General features: G+C 40.8%; 1 protein-coding gene across 1 annotated transcript; it reads left to right on the top strand.

The window, feature by feature from the left end:
• The first annotated feature begins 35 nt into the window (after positions 1-35).
• On the top strand, positions 36-12,499 carry LOC125303241 (transcription intermediary factor 1-alpha-like). The gene is made up of 18 exons (XM_048256862.1): positions 36-694; positions 1,063-1,181; positions 1,459-1,603; positions 1,757-1,889; positions 3,578-3,694; positions 3,830-3,944; positions 4,088-4,234; positions 4,332-4,446; positions 4,838-5,226; positions 6,432-6,572; positions 6,866-6,941; positions 7,043-7,103; positions 7,258-7,366; positions 7,537-8,138; positions 10,055-10,181; positions 10,331-10,405; positions 10,662-10,817; positions 10,984-12,499. The coding sequence occupies exons 1-18, from the start codon at positions 418-420 to the stop codon at positions 11,074-11,076; spliced, it is 2,997 nt and encodes a 998-aa protein (XP_048112819.1). The 5' UTR covers positions 36-417; the 3' UTR covers positions 11,077-12,499.
• Positions 12,500-17,729: the final 5,230 nt, after the last annotated feature.

The raw sequence follows: 17,729 nt of genomic DNA, 5'->3' as shown, positions 1-17,729 counted from the left end.
CGCATCAGTCTCCTCCCATTTCTTTGACACGGCTATTACGCGTTGTTTATTTAGCCAGCATCTATCTGGGCACCTAATTAGAAGAGGAGCATCAGAGGCTATACAAAATTGGACATCTCTTCCTGTTATTAACGAGCATGCTTTCCGTCAGTGTTCAGTCATTTAAATTGGTAAAGTAGGATAGGCTACCATAGACCGCTGAAGAACATGAGGACATAGCCTATCAGCATCGAGGAGGACATCTGAAGAAATTGCATGATGCTAATCTATACTACCCTTAAAATATTCAGATGCTGCATGTCTGGGATGGTCCATGATGGTCCAAGTAACAGCCTGCAAATTCTCTCCCTGAAATGGACAGTAAATTCATCGTTTACTCTCTTTGGATCAGCCAGTGATCGCTATTCTTTGTGAGCAATGCACGAAAGCTTCGAGAGAAAGGAAACTGTGGATGTTGCCTTAATGGAGAATGAGGCGGAGGGCGTATCAGTCAGGAAGGAAACTGGCAAGTTGCTATGCACCTTGAGCTATCTAGAAATCTGTGCAGAATGCAAGCAGCCTTTTCACAACCGCGAGGCTATGCTGTTGCCATGTCTGCATTCATTATGCAAGGCATGTGTGCCGTTGCCCTGGCGGAGTTTGGTGACCTCCGATCAACGAGGAGCTTCTCCAGCCAACGAAGGGACCAAACCACGTGAGCTTGTTTACAAATAAACCTGACACTTTGTTGTGTTCATACCAGCATGGATACTTTGCAGCAACCTGCGGTTCTAAGGTAGTAGGCTACTCTGCATTAGCCAATTATTCGTCCAACAATGAAATGTACTTTTTGAAACTTTAATTAAAGTTACTTGGTAAGTGCATAGGCTCACATTTCAGAAGCCTCAGCTTGGTTGAATGGCTGTTCAAAAGCAGTCATTGCATGGAGGCTGAACAACAGACCTCCCCTGGCCCTCATGACTTACTTTCATCATATTTTATATTTCAGTCATTTTGGGGCATTGTGTTTGTAGTCTACGTGCTTACCTGCAATGGGGAATCAATATTTCTGTTCCTTTCTAGTGAATGTGATCCGCTGTCCAGTGTGTCGACAAGAGTGCATGGATGTGGATGTGATGGAGAACTTCTTTGTGAGGGACTGTGTAGAGATGCCCAGTTCCACAGTGGATAAGCCTTCTCAGGTGCGAGATGTTCACAAGTAAAACAATAACATTGTTCATGATTTATACTTCAGGATCATGGATGAGATTGAGAAATGTAGCTATTAGTTGAACTGACAAATTAGGAAAAGAAAATAGAAAATGCACCGTTTTAGAAAAATGCTAGTAAGTCTAATGGTGAACTACATGGAAAAAGTGCCAAATTGTGTTTCAGGAGAGAGAAATAACAACAGTTCATCACCACTCTGCCCTCACAGGAGTTAGAACCATCTGATTAGATTATCTGTCTCCTCCACAGCTGTGTCTAAGTTGTGATGACAACACGGTGGCCTCTGGCTTCTGCGAGGAGTGTGTGGAGTTTCTGTGTGTCACCTGCATTGATGCCCACCAGAGGGTGAAGTTCACCAAGGACCATCACATCCGACAGCAGGAGGAGCTATCACGTAAGGGGTTCTACTCAGACAACCATTGTTAATGGTTAATTGTTCTTTGCTGTTGTTGAATTCATTCTAAATTCGAGGCCAATGGACTCTGGTTTTGAGTTTGTATCAGCTTTCACGTGACTGAATAGTAATCTCATCCATCCTGTTCTGCAGAAAGACGGGGGGTTTCCACACCAAAGCCAGTGTTCTGTGATGTTCATAAACAAGAGCCCCTCAAATTGTTTTGTGAGACATGTGATCGTCCAACATGCAGAGACTGCCAGCTGCTGAAGCACAAAGACCACAAGTACAGCGTTGCTTTTGTCTAGGGCTATTATTACTGTTTGTCTAGGGTTATTGTTTTACTGTTAGTCCATGAGCCAGGGGGTCGGTCGGTACCATCTGAGGAGAATAAGTCTCAGTGATTTTTGGTAAAGTATTCCACCCTAGAGTTAGAAAATAAGTGATAGCATTGCATTGGTTGTGGCTTTTTGTATGTTATCACCCTGTTTATGTCTATTATACGCTTCTGAGGGGATATATTACAGGTGAAGAGGCTATTATACGCTTCTGAGGGGATGTATTACAGGTGAAGAGGCTATTATACGCTTCTGAGGGGATATATTACAGGTGAAGAGGCTATTATACGCTTCTGAGGGGATGTATTACAGGTGAAGAGGCTAAAAACCTTAACCTCCACTGCTCTGCATTATTGTTATGTAAAGCTTATTATTTACATTTCGCTATTTTTTTTATTAATATTAAATATTATGAACACATATGAGTATGAGCCATTATCTAATGAAACATGCAATAATGTGCATACATTTCAAGCACAGAAATCCTAACATTGGATAAAGTCAGGTTCAAAATAATTTTGGTGACATATTTGAGTGAAATGTTATTCCTGAAATTCCTGGAATGCTGTATTTTTTGAGAATGTCTTCATTTGCTGAAAACCCATGTTATGTATATTCTATAACTTCTGTTTACTTTCCATACTATAGGTCACAAATAATATATGAACAGCCTCCTCTATAAAATCCTCCAGTATATAGGAGTATCTGGAAACTCTAGTGTTTGTAAGAACAATTGAAGAGAAGATTTCTGGTTCAGAGTTGTGAATATGGCGATAATAGATTTTCTTTAATGGTTATTGGCAGTATTTTTATATATTCAAAATACCCAAATTCAAAACATCCACTGTAATAACATTTCACTCTGATATGTCCAAAATGAAAAACTAAAATAATTTTGAACCTGATTTTATCCAGTGTCCACGGTTTCTGTACTTAAAATGTATGCAAATTATCATTATAATGGCTCATTTACATACTTATACATAACATTTCATAAAAGTTGCAATACAAAAGAAAATATTGACTTAATGTAGATAATCAGCTGTGGAAGTTTTTTGGGGATATCTATGAGTTAATTATTTTAGCCCATTTACCTGTAAGATATTCTTCCATAGACATGCAATGGACATAAACCAGCTGATAAGACGCAAAGAGAAACCCCAAATGCAATGCTATCACATATTTTCCAATTCTGTGGTGGTATACCTTGTCAAAAATCAGTATGAGACTTATTCCCCTGAATGGTACTGATTGACCAAAATTAGGGGATCTGGCTCAAGCAATTGTAGCAATTGTTTGTATCACCAGCCTTTATAATGGGTGTTTGGTAAATACATGGATTTAACTACGTCTGCTATAAAACTGATTCAGGTTAAATAGAAAATGACAGTCCATGTTCAATTTGCATTTTTAAATGAAGAATTTTCTAATTTGTATCTAATGTGCTATAACTAGCCAGTGTGTGTTGCAGTGCTGTGCTCGGAGGAGTTGGAGAAAGAAGCACTATATACAAATGCAGTCCATTTACTATTTACCATTTAATACTCATACTTAACAGTCCGTCTCATGCTACTTTGCTGTGACACTGAACCTTGTGACTGTTGTTGATGTACTCTTTTTTGTACATTTTTATTAGTTATCAGTTTTTAGAAGACGCCTATAGTAACCACAGAAGGAACATGGAGGATATGGTTTTTCAGCTACAAGAGAAAAGAAAATGCATTGAGGAAGTTTCCAACTTAATAAATAATGGGTAACTTCACCCCTGAAAAATGCACTTTCACATATGACATCATTTCATTGGTCACAAGGCACTCTTAAAGAAAAGCCATCTAGAAGTGTAGGCTATTTGTCAAGTGACTGTCCATGCACTATTTCTGTTTCTCAGGCTTGCTCAGGCTGATGAAAACTACACAACAGTTCACAATGAGATCAAAAGTTCAATGTGCAGTTTGATTTTAGAGATTAATAAAAAAGGGAAAATGCTGTTAAACCAGCTGGAGGTATGATTGCATGTTTAAGATTTTACAAGTAGTTTTTTCTTATTAGTGTCTATTTAATATGGATTATCTGTGGTCCTTTTAAAGTATTTCTAATATGTGTGTGTGTGTGTGTGTGTGTGTGTGTGTGTGTGTCTACTTTACAGAGTCTTACTAAAGATCACCGTAACAGTCTTAAAAAACAACAGCAGGATGTTAGTTCCTTATCCAGGCACTTGGATCATGTGATCACCTTTACTAAATGGGCCACTGGAAGCAATGGTGGCACTGCTCTCCTCCAGTGCAAACGCCTGGTGAGTTGGGGCCTCCCTGAAAGGACTGGGTGCTGGACAAACAGCCCAAGAATGTGTGTGAACTTTCGCCGTTATTTATGATGATTGCCTGTTTTAGATTCTTTTCCAGATTAGGAACCTGCTAAGGACCAAATGCAGCACGACATTTGTGCCACAGAGCATTGTCCACTTCCAGGGCAAGTCAGGATACTGGGCCTCCAATGTTGAACTCGGTGAGGTGATGACACGAACACATGGAAGAATGGTGTACAATCTGGTCCAAAACAGACTGCGTAACAGCTCCGTAACCAAAGTGATTGAAACTGCTAGACATTCTGTGTGACATGTTCTAAAGGGACAAATGCATTTGAATTGTGCAGAATGTGTAGTACTAGTGTAAAATGTAATGAAAACATAAGCACAAATAAAGCAGTCTTGGTAAGCATAAGGATGGTAAGGATAATCAGTGGGTGACTCTACTGCACCGATGGTGCAGGAGTCTATACATTACAGTGTGGCTTTCTCGAAAGTATCTCTTTTAAGTGGAGCAGCAGTGGAGTACACTCATTTAAATGGAGCAGCTTTTGCCTGCAGCATGCATACATTTCTTTATTTTTGCTGCAGGCTCTTTAGTGGTGGAAAACATCCCAGGTCTTCAGCTGAATGGCTTCCAGGGCCTCTGCCCCGCGACCCACCCCGGGCAGGGCTCTCCCGCCAGCCTGCCCCCGGGGCCCTCCCAGCAGCCCCAGACGTGGCACAGCACGCTGGCTCAGCTTCAGATGCAGGTGGAGAGGCTGGCACCACAGCAGCCGTCACCAGCAGCTCCCCCTCCCCACTGGGCGTGGTGCCAGAGTGTGCCCCTCCCTCGGCCGCCGTCCACCCGCCCCCAGAGAGGCTTCGAGGGACCGCAGGGCTTCCATCCCTTGGCTCATCAGGGCCGGGGGTTTATGCTACCCCAGCACCACCAGTTTCGCCCCAGCAGTGCTATGACAAGCCCTGGATCGCCAAATCAGGTGAGTGCTGCTGTTCATTATCCAGTCACTCGTTTAGTAAAGGAATCTGAGGTATTGAGCTGGGCTGATGACAGAGGAAGTGCTATGGACGGACTTCCAAACTGGAGGATTATCAGATACTGCACCAAGTTCTGTTTGGTTGACTTATTTGCTGAGAGAAATGATGATCAGCACCCCACCCCAAACTGAACCCATTGTGATGCCTCTGATGTCAGATCATAGAATGCTTTATAACCTCTAATCTTTTCACTTCATTGTGTTGCATCTGAATGTCAGCAAAATGGAGAGTTGCGTCTGAGGGTCTCTGATGGGACCAGGTCTTTGAGTGACATGAGGTTCCAACAGGTTCTGGCAGTAGATGAGGTTCTCCCAAATGGGGATGACAGCTGTCATGTCTTAGGCACTCTAAGCTCTGATGTGTCAAGATCTGTTAGAATCATAAGTCAGCCCTTACAAAAACAAAGACAGATCTCTTGACTATAAATCAGTGGAGGACCAGCTGGTTACATGTGTTGGGGAAAAAACACTGAATGTGAGCTGATGTCTGGGGTATAATTTGTTTAGTCTAGCTTTCTGCTCACTTCTTTTAGCTCTTAAAAAATAGTTCAATAAAAGCGATCTTGTTTAATAAGCAATGCTTATTTTCATGGGCACAAAGCAATTATACTCAAGTGTTTGGTTTTAGGAAATGAAAAAGTTCCCAAATACATTGCATCATCTTCCCATTAATGAGAAATGTGCCGTGAGATGTGTGTTTGGTCATTTTGTAAATATAAAGCCTTACCAAACCACATTATCATTTTTAACTAGAAGAGTATCTCTATGGTATGAGTGAATAAGGCATATCTACTTCTACTACATGCTGTCTTTCACTAATGCTTTTGTTTTGTCCCCAGACTGAGAGAAGCTTGCGAAATGTAACCAGAGTGCATAATCTTTCCCTGAAGTAGCCTCATAGCCAAGTCCCCCACCCACAGTCAGACTCAACAGATGACAAGATAAATGAAAATAGGCTCATATGCACTGTTGCCTTTCTTTGTCTGTGGAGATTGTGAAAGATCTAGTCAAGCTCTATTCAATTTTCGAGAACTCCAAATCATACTTTATTTGGACAGCTCAATGTTAAATAGTTCTTGTCTCACATAATACATTAAGTAAGACTTATTGTACTACTAAATTTGCACACTTCATCCTAAATCCTCCAGAATTTAAGGGGAGTTGTGATGAGCCCTGGCTGTTCACCCAGACACATGGACGTTATCCAGACTCGGAGCACACTCCTGTACTCCCACTGTCCACCTCTGGCTAGCCATGACCAACTGAGCTCTCCGTTCCCCCTACACCAGGTGAATGGCCATGTACACTTAACACACACACACATATCACCACAAAATGTATGCATGTAGGTAATGCTGCATATGGCTAGTCTAGACTTAACACACACACACATATCACCACAAAATGTATGCATGTAGGTAATGCTGCATATGGCCATGTAAATCCTTGCACGGCTGTAAACTGAAAAAAAGTATAATAATAAATCCATTATACAACACGCACCAGTCCAACCTTTGACTTATTCATGGGTTTTTGTGAGTTTGTTGACCCTGGTATGCTCTTGTCTTGATGTCTTCTTCAGAGGAATGACATGGGTTTCTCCTCCCCCTTGCCAAGACCCACCCTTCCACAAACAACCTTCATTCCAGGAAGTGGTGGTAAGAGATTTCATTGATGGATGATGGTGTTAATATGTTTATTTATTTATGTGTAGTTTTTTGTGGTAGTCTCGTGTTCAAAAGATGTTCTCCCTTTTCAGCTCCACCAAGCTATCAACATCATTGCAAATCTCCTCATGCACAGCCTGATAGAGAAACTAAGTACAATCTTTCAACTCCTTTGCATTTGTTGTGGTTATGTTGGCCTCTATTGGATAGAAACGTGCCATGCTAAGCTCATGGCCTATTGATATTGATATATCGCAATTCCATAACCCTCGTTCATTTTAATACATTTTCTACATTCTACCCTCAGGGTGTCTGTGGGGCCATGCAGCTCAGTAGCGAAACGCCGCAGGCGGTCATCTCCGGGCCCCGTCATCATCATTAAAGATGAGCCTGAAGAGCTGGACGACATGAGATATGTAAGACAATGAAATAGCAAAGCAAGCTTACATGTGATAGCACAAACCATCACTTCGCACTTAGTATTTAATTCTCAGTCAACGAAAGCTGGTGTTTGATGGTTTTTCTGTGTCATGATTTTAGTGCTAATAATGAAACAGTTGTGCCCATATGACATGTGCCCATTAAGATGCAGCGCACCCTGAGACCCAGTCTTCCCGACAGCACAGGGGATCAAGGCCAGACTCCACAAGATGTGCACAGAGACGGTTCTCACCACAACACGGGGGTCCAAACTGTGGTTTCACAACACAGAGCGCCAGACTGGCCACTAGTTGTTCAGCACGGGACTAAAGCGGAAACCTCGCAGGTTCCACAACAGGGTATGACTGACCAGTCCAGTGTTTCCTTACAGAACTCAGAAAAACAGACTTTGACCTCTCAGCAGGGTCCTGAAGGTCAGTCCTCTCTACACGCTGATGCAGAGCAAACCCAGGCCACAGAGTCCAGCTCAGGACCACTGCCTTCCTCTGATTCTTCCTCTAATGACTCCACGCAAAGCCCTCTCCAGAGCGCTGAGGCCCAGTCCAAAGGTCACGGCCAGAGAGCCAGCACCCCACCGGCCCCTTCAGGGAAGCATGAGGCTGTGCAGACACCAGAATCAACAGAGGACAGAGGAACAGAGGACTGGTGCAGTGTGTGCCAGACAGGGGGAGAGCTGTTGTGTTGTGACAAGTGCTCTAAAGTGTACCACAGCTCCTGTCACATCCCCGAGCTCCTCAAAGCCCCTCGGTAAGAACTCCAATGGGTTACTCCTTTGGGACTTGTGGAGGTTTACATCACTGGGAACTAAATCTCAGTGTCCAGTCTGTGACAATTGTGTAACCTTTTGCTTGTTTTTCAAATTGCTATCTGGGAATGCAGCTGTTCTATGTAAGCTTACGCAGCAGCAGTTTTTTGCTTTAGTTTTTAAGGTGTCTTTTGTAGGAAAATTCTATGTATTTTGTAGGCATACTATGCAACTTTTCACCTTTACGAAGCCAATTTGATGGTAAACAAACTTGTAAGAGGCGAATCGTTCACCATAGCTATACAGCATAGACCAGGGGTTCTCAATATTTTTGGTTCCAAGGACCCCTTTTTGGGGGAGAAAATATTCCGAGGAGCCCCTCATAACCATAACAATTAAGCATGTCATTTGTATTCTCTGAAGTTGTGGACAGGTCCACTATCCCATGTTTTTTTGGCAGATGTGCAACTTCGTCTTTTGTCAGTTTTGGATTTTGTATCACTTGACAACATGGACTGACTCAAACATTTATACATATTCATCAGCTAGCTGGCTAATAAATAAGCCAGGCTAAGCAGTAGTAGGAATGGTTCCTCATCATCTAAGTTTTATGGGTGAAAAGGGGCATCATCTGTAGATATTAATTTTTAAAATGATAAAAATCAACTTTATAATTTCAAGCAAATTATTTTGCGGACCCCTTGGCTATGGGTCGCGGACCCCACTTTGAGAACCACTGGCATAGACGTAGCGAGTCAGTAGATATAGCTTTTTGGAGATAGTGCATAGTGCGCCTTTAAATACCTAAACCTGCATAGTGCGCCTTTAAATACCTAAACCTGCATAGTGCGCCTTTAAATACCTAAACCTGCATAGTGTGCCTTTAAATACCTAAACCTGCATAGTGCGCCTTTAAATTGATATGATTGGATTTGGAAAAGTGGCTCTTTAGGTGCCATTTCAGCCTGAGTTGCATTATGATGCGTTACCCTAGTAATACACAAGTATTCAGGAACTGTTTATTGTCCCATTATTATACGGCTCTTCACAATGCAAGTAGAATGCTCCATTGATTTGAATGGGATTTCCGAAAGTTCTAGCGGTCATTATTTCTTGGGAAAGGACCTCTGAAAACAAGAATGACCGCTGTCAATGGCAACGGAGTTTGCGCTTGGAATTTCATTCAAAAGTGAAAGCAGACGGTTGATCAGCTGTGTTCTAAAGAATGTTTGATTCAAGTTCAGCGTGTGTTGCAAACTATTTGTTTCTCAGCAAAAGCCACAACGAAATGGTAACAAATAAGTGTAAAGAGACATATCATGGAGTTTATTTTTCCGTTTTGGCAAGTAGCCGTATAATAAGCGGGATAATGTATAGAACGCCGGTCATCATGGGAAAATAAGTCCCTTCAGGGTGAAACAACCGGTTCGCCCTGTCGGGACTTATTTTCCCCATAATGACCGGCGTTCTATACATTATCCCTTACTTATGTTGAGGTACCTCCTGATAAACGAAAGGCAAGCCCTTTGGCACATATAGCAGTTGTTTTTAGTTGGTTTGTTAAACCATAACACCCTGCAGCACAATGTTCTTACTTTTATGGCTATGCAGGAATCACTTCATATTTTTTGTGGTCAAAACATTTCAGAACAGTTCTTCAACTCAATGGCTTTTGGCTGCCAGTGTACTGAAAACATGTCCCATCAGATGCATATTCAAATTTTAATTTACAGTCTTTTAATGAGTTGAATTTTTTGTTACATAATTGCACAGACACTAAATCATTAGCCCTTGGTTTATTAACTTACATTAAGTCTGTGGCTTCCTCTCAAAAATAATTTCTGACCTCTTAACCTCCCAGAAAGTAATATTTGTGTTGAATCCTTCAACCCTCTTTGTATTACATGTTCCTCTCCAGTGGTCAATGGTTTTGCTCACTTTGTCGAGACATCTACAAACCTGAGATGGCGTACGACAGTGAAATTCTTACGGAGACCACAACGGAGACTGAGACCACTGCCATGATGGAGCCTGTGGATAGAAGGGTCAGTGTTGGTCAGAATGTACACTCCATCTCCATACTTACACTTTCAGACTGCAGAGAATGAGCCTTTTTATTAAACTAAGTTATAGAAAGCTAGAGATACAGTATGTGCACATCTTAAGTGTCTCATGTTTCCTTTTCCCCATGCAGAAATGTCAAAGGCTTCTACTACTGATATATTGCAGTGAATTAAGTGCAGAATTCAGGAGGTCATTGCCCCTCACAGTGAGTCCTTCCTGGTTGAATGGAACATACTGTAATTTGTGTTGTGCTAAGTAAGGGATATTGTATAGAACGCCGGTCATTATTGGGAAAATAAGTCCCGACAGGGTGAACCGGACCCCGATGCGCTAGCGGAGCTAACCCTAGGAGCAATTCATAATATTGTCCTATTCACTTGATCTTAAATCAAATAGTCATCCATGGCTAAGTATACTCTTTCCTGGAAACTGAGTTCAATCAATATTTTTTTGTGTTGTAGTTTGAACACCAACAATGTGACACAGATAAACCTCCAGTGCAGCTCTCCGTGGTGAAAAGCAAGCTCGAGTCACAGCAAAGTTCATGCTACTGCAAGCCAGCTGAGTTTGTCTCTGATGTGAGAATCGTCTTTAGAAACTCTTTCAACTTTTATGAGGTAAGTCTGGCTTTTAGCAGTAATGAGTTACTGAGACAAGCGCAACACAATGTAAATCACGTCACTAATAGACTCAATATTTACAAATACACATAAACACATGGAGAGTAATGTGAAATTGTTATACATGGATTGCTGTATATTGATAATCATTTCCCTTATTCAGACAGACTCAAATGTTAAGGTTGCAGCAGCAAACCTGGAGAAGTTATTTGAGGAACAGCTGAAGAGTATGTTTCTTGAAATCACATTTCTTTAAGTCTGGTATGGGGTGAGGAATTTATAGCTCAGACCACTTTTTCAATGGTGACAACTACTAAAGCATTTCAAAGAGTGCAGACAAAAGTTCTGACTCTTCACAATACAATGAGTACTGTGACTTGAGCCAGGAGGGCAGTTAATGCCAAAGGCCTCAAATCAAACCCATGGCTCACCAGCGCGGTCATGAACACAACACGACATTTAGAAATGAATGACGCAGACATGTGTCAGCAGTGGGGACATTCAGATGGTTTATTTACAATGTTGTGCTTGTTGTCATGCCAGAGCCACAAAACACACAACTTTAAGCAAGCTTCAGAAGAACAGAGAAATGACTTCTTTGACTTTGGGGCAGTGTGTTGGGCTTCTGTTCTAATCTTGAGGACGTTCCAAAACATGAGGGATTAAAGGGTTTAAAGTAAAGAGGAACCCATGCCAAGTTATCTTGACATAGAGACACAGCTGCCCTGTAACCCTTCCAAATCTACTCCGACAGACTAGAGCTGAATTCCAGTCAATAGATGTTAGATGTCTGTATGACGAAAACACAGATAAATCTTTCAATAATTTGTATCAGATGAAAGTTTATTTACAAAAGCATCCATTTTGATATGTAGTTATAATTTGCCTTCTTGTAATGTGACTGATTGGCAGGCGTATTGTACTGTGAAGCAGGGTATGAGAATATCTCCTTCATAGGAGTGTACAAATCTTTACTTTTTAATATGGTTTTATAGCGTTTGAAACAACCCAGACTACAGACAACACTCAATTGAATTGCCTTGTTAACAAACACAGAACCTTTACAGAATCTTCTGATATCTTGGGATTTGCCCTTTTCTCTTGGACATACAGAATAATAATCTAATGGCAGCCCTTAACAAGACAAGCAGCAAATCGGTAATGTACGTTTTCAGATGTTTACATGAGGCATGGATATGGGCTTTCCAGTTAAAATACAGTAAAGTTGTAATTAGTGTTTTTAGGATAACACACATCTGCACCTAATGCAAACCAAACAGATGTATAACCAACAGGGTGTTTTCCACAGATGTAGCAGTGGCAGTAAAAGTCTTCATTTTTTAGAATATGAATTGGAAAGCAGCCTACTGATATTTCTGTCAAATGGTGCAATCAGGGTTCAGCATAGTTATGGATTTTAAAATCCATTGACATTTTGTTTACATAGTTGGATTTGTTATTATTTATCTCTTAATGAATGTGTATAATGTTTTTGCCCTTATAATTGGGTGCCTCATTTTGTAGGTTACCGTCATCAGCATGAAATGTGATGGTGATTATGAAAATACATGTGAATGCATATATGGTCTATTTAAATATACGTTCAAACGCTTAAATATGTCAAATTGTTTATAGTAAATAAAGACAAAAGTGTTACATACATTTTGTGTATTCAGTGATAAACAGTGCATTTAGTCTTATTTTTCTCATAATTTGTAGCCAGCATAGTAATGCAATGTCATTTAGTAGGAATGTTGCTAAACCTTTGGGTTTTAATGAGTGGTTGCTGCATGAGTCAGCTCTTGCACAGTGTAACGGGCCAGAGTGATGGTGCTGGCTGGAGAGCGGGGAGGTGAGGGGCTAAGCCTTTAACTTGACTTGCAGGGTCTAGTGGTGCTCCTGGCTCTACACTGCACTGGCAAATAGTTTCAGTCGTTAATGGCCCACCGCTGAGTGACACAAACATGGCAAGACAAGGCAAGGTTTGCTTCAAAAGGAGTAGACTGCCCTCCAGAAGATTATCGCTGTTTAAAAGGTGACCTCAACTGCAGCAATTTCCCACATCCAAGAGACCCAGAGTTTGGACGCAGGCTGTTTCTTATTAAATCCTTCCGGGGGAGGGTCAATGGAATGAAAAAGTGGCAAGGATAGATTAGGAAGAGCCGCAAGCTCTGCAAGAACCCCTCAGATCTCAATCGTGCTTTGGTCAACCAGGGCCTTGACCTGTTTGTTATTATGGGGCATTATTTGGGGACCTTATATGGTAGTGTTTCTTTTACTGTAAGATCAGGTGCAGGTCAGTCACAAATCATTCAGTCTGTGGTTTCATCAAAAAGGCCGAACAGGGAGGCCACACCGGGCCTGTAACTGAAGCGTTCCATTTGCGATGCATAAAAACAATTTTAAAAGACTGGTCTATTTTTTTTAATGTTTTTTTAACTGGTGTAGCCAGTTCCATTGATCATAGTGGAAATGAATTGTTGCAGCAGACGCAACGCAAACGCAGCGCTTCAGTTACATGCCCGGGGTAGCCTCTCTGTAAGACTGGTTTCATCACAGGCTGAGAAGATTTGGTACCATTGTGTCAAGAATCAGACAATGCTAATTATCATTTCATATTGTATACATGGATGATAAATACACACATACACTGGGAAACACTAGTGATTTTTTGAAAATTAAAGGATCCACGACCACGTTTATTTTTCTCTTCTATGGAAAATCAAGAAATGAAGGATGGTTTATTGTGGAACTGGCCATATATTATAACATAGTTAATACTATTTTGGGCCATTTTTCAAAGTGATCTTGTTGATCAAGGATCCTACCACTGGTATTTGATAACATTAGCTGTCATGATTTGCCTGCCTCACAATGGTAGTGAGATTTCCCAAAGTCTTTCCACATCTCTTGTAGTGACATTTCAGACAAGGTTTACCACATACCAGCAGGTGGTGCTACTAACCTCTACTCCCTTGTGATGCTGCCAGTGTTTTGACATTATTGTATCGTATATTGGCACATACAGATGACAAATTGAAATCTTAAGTCTTTTTTTAGCCATTCTAAGAGGTTTTTAAAGGAGATAAATTGATTCAATACCATTCATGAGGTGAGGAATCAAAAGAATTTACATTCAAATCAACGGAACATTGAGGCAACTATTTTCTTTTATCTTGGTGTTTCTTCCATACCAAACATTCTTCTTTCTCTGAAGAAAGTGGAGCCACAGATATAGGCAAGAATTTAAATATCTAAATAAACCCACCGCCATCTTGTGACCACCTGGGTATTTATGTCCTCTTGAAAAATAAACTTCTGTTGCATATACAGTATGTGTAATGACATCCATCTTCAGTTTTTGGCCTGATTAGTCATCTTTTGACTTCAAAGGTTCATTGATCATATCATGGATGAAAAACATATAGACCAAAACATGGAGATGCCAACAATAGAGAAACGACAGAGAACTACCACTAATTTTAAATTACTATCTATTCTACTTTATTATATGTGGCCTAATCCAACAGGCCTCATTTTCTACAGTATCATGGCCTATATAGTATTGGTAAAGCAGGACTAAAAATATTGGTTAATGGGCAATTCCACGGAAAATGTCACATCCATAACGCCAGTGAAATTCCTTGGCATTTGTATGATGTGAATGATAGCATTCATTTTTTGTGCATTTTTTCTCATTTACATTCTTCAGCCAAAAAATAGCTGAATAAGAGAATAAAATTCTCAAATTTCATGTAATCATTCACATCATACTATACCATCACATTTTATTGGCGTTATGGATGTTACAAAAAATGTAATTTTCCATGGAATTGCCCTAATACTACAACAAACTAACTGAAAATAAGTCAGTATCCTCTGTATCATCTCCTCTGTATCGTCTCCTATCTCACTACACATGTCATGCCCAAAGAGGAGAGCAGTGGAGGTTTGTGCTGAGCTTCTGCTGGTTTTCATTGGGGTCATTCTTAATGTGCACAAACGTTCAACAGGCTATCACTTAGAGTTGCCTGTAAAAAGATATGGGGGAAATATATTTCCCCCCACACAGGTTCATCATCTCATCCTACCTCACAGACGTCAATCCTTTTGCTTTTTTCCTGCTACACATAGAGAAAAGTCTAAATTCAGACTCTGTCAGATTGGAATGGAAAATCTGCTAGAAGCATTTACACTGATTGTCCCAAGTGCTTTTATAGGGTGTTGTCGGTTAAAAACCTAGTCGATTTGATCAAACCAGTCACTTTGGCTCCTGGTGTTCAGCTCTGCAAGCTGACTGGTTTAATTTGATCCACAAACTGCAGTAACAATTGCCTTGTCAGGGCTTCCTCAGTGAAACATGGTTTTTCAATCAAATGGGGAACTATCGAGAATGATATTGATATGAACATCAAAACAAATATACTCTCTGTTTTTATGTGATGTGATTATGACTAAGGATCTCTCACCACCATCTTATTTGTGGTTGAGCAGCTACCTGACAGTGATTCCTTGAGACAATGTTTATCAGGGAAATGTCGTTGAGTTGTTGGCCTTCAATAAGTCAGAAGCATCAAAGAAACTTTTAAAGGAGTAAACAGGATAAGATTAAGTTGAAGAGGCTGACAGTGCCCATAGGCTGAAATGGAAAGAGTGCATCTCAAGACAGCTGGAACCCCTTCACCCTATGGCCTTTTGTCCTGAAGTACCCTCTGAACCCAACTGAACACATATTGATAAAAGTTTAATGCCTTGTCTGTGCCTTAAGTTACTTTGGACAAAAGCAGCTGCAAAATCAATGTTACCCACTTTTGTTAGGCCCCTGTGTGATATCAAATAAACCGCCAACAAGGTGAATGCACAAACAGTCTTTTTAAATACCCTGTATATAGCATAGATGTGTAATGATTTTTGAACCTATAATGGCTTAAAAGTATGATTTACTTTGATGTAGCGAAGTTGCCCACCAATGGTTATGCTATATGCTATAGACCCCTTCAATGTTTGTAAACATCCAGGGCCTAGGTTGGGTGTGTGTGGGTCAGAAAAATGGCACAGCTAATAGACCGGCATTTTAAGCTGTCATGAATTCACTGTCATTGTTACCCAAGGGCCGCGAATAGTACCTTAATAAATGAGTCTTAGCTAATGGCGATTGTCTGCCTGATTCTTTGCTGATAACAGAATGGGTAGACGACGTTAGCAAGTGGCCAGAGATTCATTAGCCCGACATATACCGCTATCCGGTTGACAAGCCCAGCATGTATACATGCAAAAAAGTAGTACAAGTAAGCATTTTTCTTGATGTTTCCTTGACGTTTCAGTCAATTCACACAATTCAATGGGATGGAAAGCTTTCTGACCCCCGACATGTGCACACCTTTTCTGTGACGTGGACCATGAAGGGATCTATTCAGTTCTAAATGCCTATTCTGGTCTGGTCTTACTCAAAACTGCACTGATATGTGTTGTTTTGCACCCCCAAAAAAACAAAACCCTCGTTATCATCCAGAAATAAGTTGTTGTTAGACTGGAGTTTCTCTTTAAGATCAATTTATTGGGTCACTGATGAAAGTGGGCTGCCTAATTCAAATGCACTATGGTATGGCCTAAACAGCTGACTTCCTTCTACTTCCTTCTGTTTGCTATGCAGAGGTAGTGTAGTGAGGGAGTGAGCAGGCACCATTTGCCATTCCCTACCATGAGCAGAACTATTTCCTTTTCATTGCTTGTCTGGCACTGGTTGGTTGCACACTCCTCTCTATCTTTTGTGGTTACGGGAAAGCCTTTCCCAATAACAGAAGCCCCATTGGACTGGCATGCAGTGCCTTATGCTCTATGCAAACATGAACATGTGAGTGCCAGTGGCAGAAAGTTAAGTGATGATCTAGAGTATGGGGTGGTTTTAGAGAGGTCAACCTTGGACATTCAGTCTTGCTTGTAAGTCCTGTGCACACTGTGTAGCGATTTCTGTTGCCAAGGCAATCTTGAAAGGCCCTCTTGAGCATCTACTCTCTTTCAGATAATAAATGTCACTAAGAGGCGTAGACAAGCTGACCTCTCAGTCTTCCCCCATCTCATATGATATTTTACTCTAGCTTCTACTGATTGCTAAACTAAGCTATGTATTTAGCCATTGACTTCTGGCTGCTTATTTTAGGGTAAATCAGACTACTATATCTGTATGGTCTGAAATTGCCTTGGACGGAAATGTTCATTCATTAATTTCACTAGCTGCTGGTATGCTTATCCTTCATCATCAGTGTCATTAGTCTTGGAAGAGCTGCTCGTGTATTTCAAAGTAATAATGTTAAACTGTCAGTAATCGTGTTTTTTTTACTGATACTGCATTGCTCTTCTTTCAGTGTGTTAGTTACAGTATATTCACTTATCTTGGCCATTTTGAACCTCAACATTAAAACAAAGGAGGTCTCTGCCCTCACTGTTCCAAAGGGACCTTTCCAACATATGCACATGTGCTACTGTACCTCTGGTAGAGCTAATGCAAGATGTGACGCTTGGAGTGAGGACAGTCACAACTGAAATATGTAGCTTTTGTTTGTAGAACAGTAAAACATCCCTTTTTGACATGAAGATCAGCATTAGGAAAAACACAAAGGTTGCTTTGTTTTTGTTGCTTTAGTTGGGCATTCAGGCTACTGCCAGCGCATGTGGTATCATTAAGGAGGTCCTTTATGGATCCTGAGTACAGCATGAGGCGTGTTTGCGACTGCCACAGCATCACATCATATTGTGTAATGTTAAATATGTTTGGGTGTTGATTGGCCCCTGTGGAAAATTCCCTACCTATAGCACATGGTACAATTTAACAGCTCTCCTGTGTGTATCTGAAATCAAGTTTAGCACCCTAAATATGCATTGACATTTTAGGAAAATTGAATCATTCAC

Source organism: Alosa alosa, chromosome 11 (assembly GCF_017589495.1).
Source record: "Alosa alosa isolate M-15738 ecotype Scorff River chromosome 11, AALO_Geno_1.1, whole genome shotgun sequence".
Classification (NCBI taxonomy): domain Eukaryota; kingdom Metazoa; phylum Chordata; class Actinopteri; order Clupeiformes; family Clupeidae; genus Alosa; species Alosa alosa.
The sequence above is the reverse complement of the archived record's forward strand: the minus strand, read 5'-3'. Positions and strand labels throughout refer to the sequence as shown.